General features: G+C 49.1%; 1 protein-coding gene across 1 annotated transcript in view; it reads right to left on the minus strand.

Moving 5' to 3' along the window:
* Positions 1 to 1,906: 1,906 nt before the first annotated feature.
* The window catches only part of TMEM37 (transmembrane protein 37), a 4,613-nt gene continuing 555 nt past the window's right edge, over positions 1,907 to 5,964 (minus strand). The window contains exon 2 of the mRNA XM_026852514.1: positions 1,907 to 5,307. Within this exon, the coding sequence (XP_026708315.1) occupies positions 4,703 to 5,307 (605 nt within the window). The 3' untranslated portion in view covers positions 1,907 to 4,702. The remainder of the gene's footprint in view (positions 5,308 to 5,964) is intronic.

Consider the following 5,964-nt stretch of genomic DNA (forward strand, 5'->3'; position numbering starts at 1 on the left):
AAAACCCTTGGATGTCAGCTGGGATTCAGAGTCCTTGGCTCTTTGGGAAGAGCAAGTCCACTTGGGCAGGTGCCAGAAGCAGACAGTTCCAGGCATCACAGTGCTGTGACCTGCACGTAGAAAGCTGCTGCCAAACACCAGCATAGCAGGATGGGTTCTCACCTCCCCATCTTCTGCACAGGTGATGCAAAAGCACCCTTCCCTGCTGGGGATCTCTTGATTAAGTGTACTGAAGAATATTAAAGAAAAGAGCTATTTATGCTGACATGTTTATAAGCAGATGAAGAGGAACAGGGAAGTAAATCTCAGTGAGCAATGCAAAAAGCAGATGATTGAGTGCAAGGCATGCTGGCGTCAGTGGCCTAAAACTACTGACACTGGCTGAACACAAACTCCATATTCTGAGTTCACCAACTTCCCTTTCTCTATACTTGCTCCTCGGTATTCAGTGTAAAGCAGACATTTGTGATCAGTACATAGGGCTTGAGTACCATCTTTCAGCCAAGTAGTTATGATTATTCTGGGACACTGGTGACAGCCTCTGGCTATTCACTCCAGGTCCCCTGAGAAGCCAGTTGCAGCTCTGCAAGCCAGTGGTGCCAGCAGCAGCTCCAGCAGCCTGGACATCCGCTGTGTCTCTCAACACAGCAACAAGGAAGTTCCCAGCAAAACCTTGAGAAGCAAAAAGCAGTATTGTGGTGCTGTGAATAATTACTTTGTTCAACGCCTCACTGGGGAGCTGAAATGAAGTGTTTCAGAACCGGGTGGTGTCAGTTTAGAAGGGTTGGATCCATGTGAAGGTGAGAGGCCCCAGGAATCCAGCCAACACCCCTTCCAGGACATCCCCCCAGGGCAGACCTTTCTTTTACCTAGAAATGAGACCCTTCTTACATGTGCAAGCTGCTGGGAAGGTTTAGAAATGCCATTACCTGCTTACCATAGGCCCCAGCAGTGCCAAAGAGAAGGCAGGTGAGGACACTCATGTTCCTGTAATCACCTTCCTGACTCACAAAAGCAAGCGAAGCTCAACCCCCAAACCAGGTGTCCCTCCAAGCACAGCTGATGAAGGTACTTAAAATCGAAATACCAGTAACAGTCCAGGATACCTCCCTAGCTGGCATGTCCTGTACCGTTATTTCCTTATTCTTGTCCACAAGCACTGGTTTGTGCACAAGTGTCCAATTAAAGTTAGTAACTGAGCAAGTCTAAATAGCTCTTTAGCAAGAGGTGATGTTCATTACCCTGCTTTTAAGAGATACTAAACCATCTCAAACAGGCCAGGGACCTCTCCCATCAGAAAGAGAACACCAGGCGCTAATTAACTTACTTGAAATTACATAAACTAACTCAGTGTTGAAACTGGAAATCTGTTTTCCTGACATTTAACTAAACCTGTTAGTAGAGTGAGCTCGAAAAAACCCTCTATAAATACATTTGTACTCAGACACCACTTCTGCAGGCCAAACAAGCAGAGCTGCGGAAAAAAAGCAAGGATGCTTCAGACACAGGGTGCGGTGTGGGAAAAGGGAGGTGAAGGACACAGGAAAAAGCTCTTTAGCTGGTAAACACAGCACATGCAACAGCAGGAAATCATTAAGAGACTACAAGGTTATCTCCAATTCCCACGAAGCAGCACAGCTGACTGACCCTCTTGTTTTGCAAGACAAGAAAGCAGGGCTGGCTGCTTGGGTTGATGTGCATACGTTGGAGGGGAAAGCAGAGGGGGGAGTGTGCAGCAGCTGTAGCCTCAGCTTCCTTGGCTAGACCTTGGCAAAGCACCAAGCTGTCATTTCTTCATCAGTCTAGCTGGGTAAACACACAGAATGCTGCAAGATTATGTAAACCCCACACATCCCCTTAAATCCGCACCCCAATATCTAAATATAAAAAGAGACAATTACAGTTATTTCAAAGAAATTTATTTAACAAACTCCAGGAATATTGCTTGACACTTTCACAGGCTTCAGAAAATGAAGTTACCAATTGCTGCACAGTTATACAATTGTTATAATTATACAATTGCTGTATAATAAGGACGTCTCTGAGAATCAACTGTTTTGTATATTTAGCCATCAAAACACATCTTCTCCCAGCATTAGTAAGTCAAGCAGTACTATACAAAGGCAGTTGGAAAAAGTTACCGTATTTTCCCTAAAGGATTCCCTACCCCCAACAAAAGGTGGCTTCTTCAGCTAGCAGAAGGCATCCTAAAATCATTCACAATTACACAAGTCTTGGGTGAACTCAGTGGCCAATTGTCCACTGCCTCCCTCTAACCCAAGTGGGAGGCACCAGCCTGGGACTCAGTCTGGCTACAGTTGCCTTCCCCAACTGAAGGGGCTGGGGCACAGCCTCCCACTAGCATGAACAGGAGTACATGCAGAATTGATTTCCAGTTTTGGATGTCATCAAGAAGGCACTCTGAAGTTACATCCATGTATCTAAATAAGCCATGGACACCCTTAACCTTGTTTAAGGGAACTGTCCTCCCTGGCACAGGCACCCCTGGTATATTGGTTAGTTAAGGCACTCTACCACCTGGTAACACCAAAGTGCAATAGTTTGGGACCAGACCTTGCAGACTCTCTCTGGGGTACGTGGCTCTGCAGAAGGCAACAGCACTGTTCACGCAAGTGGCTGCAAGTTCAGCCCCCTAGAACGTCTTCAACAGAGCAATTCATGAAATCAAAAGCACCTTGACAAAGAGAGAGAGACACAATCACAGTGCCGAGGCAGGTTAAGGGCACAAATCCTTGTCCTTGAGAGCAGGTCAAGAAACCCTGACAGAGCCCCAGATATTGCAAGGACTTTGGGAGTTGTCTGGGTACCACAGCTCGGTGTGTTATCTGGCCAGAAAGACGCAGAGATTCAGGTGCAAAATCACAACAGTCCATAGTCTGAAACTGCATCACAAAACAGGCTTAGGAGTCTTGTCTTAAAAAGTTAGGGAAATCTGAAAAGGAATGGAGACTGTCCTCATGAAGGCAAGTGAATCCACAGGAGCACATTCAGCAAGTGTGTATGTGTGCTCAGGCAGGACTTCAGAGTCTTAGCTTTCAAAGACAAAGCTGTTTACTCATGGCTCGCCTACACAGCCTTCTCAGTCTTTGTGCTCCGATGCTTTTGTTTCAGTTGAAAAATTGTGTCAAACTTGCTGCACAGGAAATAAAAACCTTGCTCAACAGCTATCAGACAAGCTACAGAGATGAAACACATAGAACCATTTGTCCTAAAACAAAAAAACAGGCAGCTTTACCAGCACATACAAAACAAACATTAAACCAGAAACCCTGAAATACTCTTAAAGACATTTTTATCTGTGGGCAACCAGGATGTTGGACAGGGAGGACACATGTAGGGCAACCAACCCCTGAGGTCTCCTGCTGAGGTCTCTCCTTTTACATCAGACACCATGGGGAACTTCAAAGCTGCAGCAGTTTTAGAGATCTTGACTCAGGCATTGGCAGGAGGAAGACCAGCCTTAATATAATTTTGGCCACTCTTTCTGTTTCTACCAGCTGTGACAAATTAAAGGTGCCCCCATCAGCCTCTCCTTAGGCCATCACAGGCAGCTTCTCCTCCCAGGCCTGATGTTAATCAGGGGAAGAAAAGGACTTGGTCTGATGAGGAGGATCTAGAGCTTTCTCCTTCCGGAAGAAAGGCTATAGGAGACTCTCTGCTACAGGATGAGCAGATTTCCCATTGCCCCAGTGGGAAACCCTGACAACCAAAGCACACCCCGGGAGGTGTGGTGGTCTCAGCATGGTGTGCCCAGCTACAGCACCCACGTAAAGCCCCTGCAGACTTTGTCCCTCTTGCCCCAAAGGGACATAAAAGAAACCAGGAAGAGCAACACCCCATTACAGTGAGCCTTGCAAGGGCTGTGTGGAAGCCATTTTTGGTGACTGATTGGCACATGCCCAGTGGGGACATGAGGAGTGGTGACAGTGGGGAGAGGCAGCAAGCACAGGAACATACACTGCTGCCCAAGGAAGGCATCACAATCCTTCCCTGTACACCCGCATCACCCAACACCTGCCCCTGGCCCCAAGACAGATACATCTCCCTGTGCCTCTGTCAGAAGTGTCCCAGAAAAACTCAGAGGAGAGCACAGCTACAGGGAATGTGCCAGCAGGAAACAAAACGGGAGATCAGATCAAGAGCTGTGTGCCGTCTCTCTGGAAAGAGAAATGGAGGAGTGAGATCCAGTGAAGATTTTCAATACTCAACACCAGTGAGCATGGCCAGGCACAAATCCTCTGTCCCTGAGACAGAGCAAAGCCACAAGACACACCAAAGTTGTGTCACATTCTTCACAGGCTCCAGAGTACAGGGGAAAACATACCAACACCAAACCCATAGCAGTACAGGCTTTGTGTGAGCCTTGAACCAGCCCACGTGTGTAGACTGCAGACTGCCACCCCTTCACACGTTTAATATGATGCCCTCTTCTTTAATCGACTCCTCCAGAAACCCGCATTGCCGCAGCAGCTGGTCCCAGCCTCTGCTTTGCTCATGTTGCACAGCCCTCCATGCTGACCAGTGGGTGGGTATGTCTTCTACAGGCATCAAGATGGACTCAGGCTTCTCCTCCTTGCACACAATTTAAGACAATGTCCTTTTCAAACTTCTTTAGACTCCCTTTTTTCCAGTCTTAATTGGCAAAGCTGATTACACAAAGGCAGAGGTGCACCCTTTCCACCTAGATTTTGCCTATGCTGTTCCTGGGGTGCGTGAGGCTGTTGATGTGAAGTCCACTGATCCCATTGAGGAAGAAGAGAAAGGCAGCAATGAACTCACACCAATATGTCAGCGTGAAGCCTGTGAAGGTGAGGTGATCCTTCACAAGGATGGAGAAGCTCAGAACCCCAGTGGCTGACAGCAAAAACGAGCCGAGGATGAGAACGGAGCCCATCGACCACTTCCGCCTCGCGTTGGCGTCCTCGCAGACTTGGGACACCATCAGCAGCTCCAGGCCAAATATGGCAACCACAACGGCGAAGGACACCATGCTCCTGATGGGGATCACCCCCACGCTCAGCCCCTCCACCCTGGCCAGGCTGAGGTCAGTGACGCACTTCAGGACGCTGCTGTTGCTAACGGTGCAGAAGTGCCACAGTCCAAAGAGCTGCCCCCTCGCGAAGAGCCAGCGGCCATCGCAGATGGAGATGGACGACAAGACCACTGCTATGGCCACGCACAAGATGATCAGGCTCCTGATGAGCGTCTCAAAGAAGGATTTCTTTGGTCTCCGGTGCGCCAGCAGCCTCTGCGCCTTAAAGGATAGCGGGGAGGGAAGAAAAAAACCTGTTAACAGTGCTACTTAAGGGTGAAATGAAACCAGAGGGACAAAGCTGGGGGACTTCAGCATTTGAAAATATTTTCTTGTACATATCAAAGCCTTTCTTGCAGGGGGAGGCAGTGCAGTTACAGGCTGTACCCAGGAGAAAGGAATGTGCACTGCTGCTCAAGAAGGCATCGCAATCCTTCCCTGTACACCCGCATCACCCAACACCTGCCCCTGGCCCCAAGACAGATACATCTCCCTGTGCCTCTGTCAGAAGTGTCCCAGAAAAACTCAGCGGGAGAGCACAGCTACAGGGAATGTGCCAGCAGGAAACAAAACGGGAGATCAGATCAAGAGCTGTGTGCCGTCTCTTTGGAAGGAGAAATGTGGGAGAGAGATCCAGTGAAGATTTTCAATACTCAACACCAGTGAGCATGGCCAGGCACAAATCCTCTGTCCCTGAGACAGAGCAAAGCCACAAGACACACAGAAGTCTTCCCCGGCGGCACAATGTTCCGCGTCAGGGGCCGAGTTCGGGATCACAAAGGCTCTGCGCTGAGCAAGATCCCCCGGCCCCCCTCCTGCTCTGGCAGGGCTGGAGGAAACCACCGGCCCCCCAGAGGATGGGGACCGAGAGCCGAAACGGGGCGGGGGGGGGCACCCCCGAAGTGCAGCAC

Source organism: Athene cunicularia, assembly GCF_003259725.1.
Source record: "Athene cunicularia isolate RWA chromosome 7 unlocalized genomic scaffold, athCun1 chr7_part1, whole genome shotgun sequence".
NCBI lineage: Eukaryota > Metazoa > Chordata > Aves > Strigiformes > Strigidae > Athene > Athene cunicularia.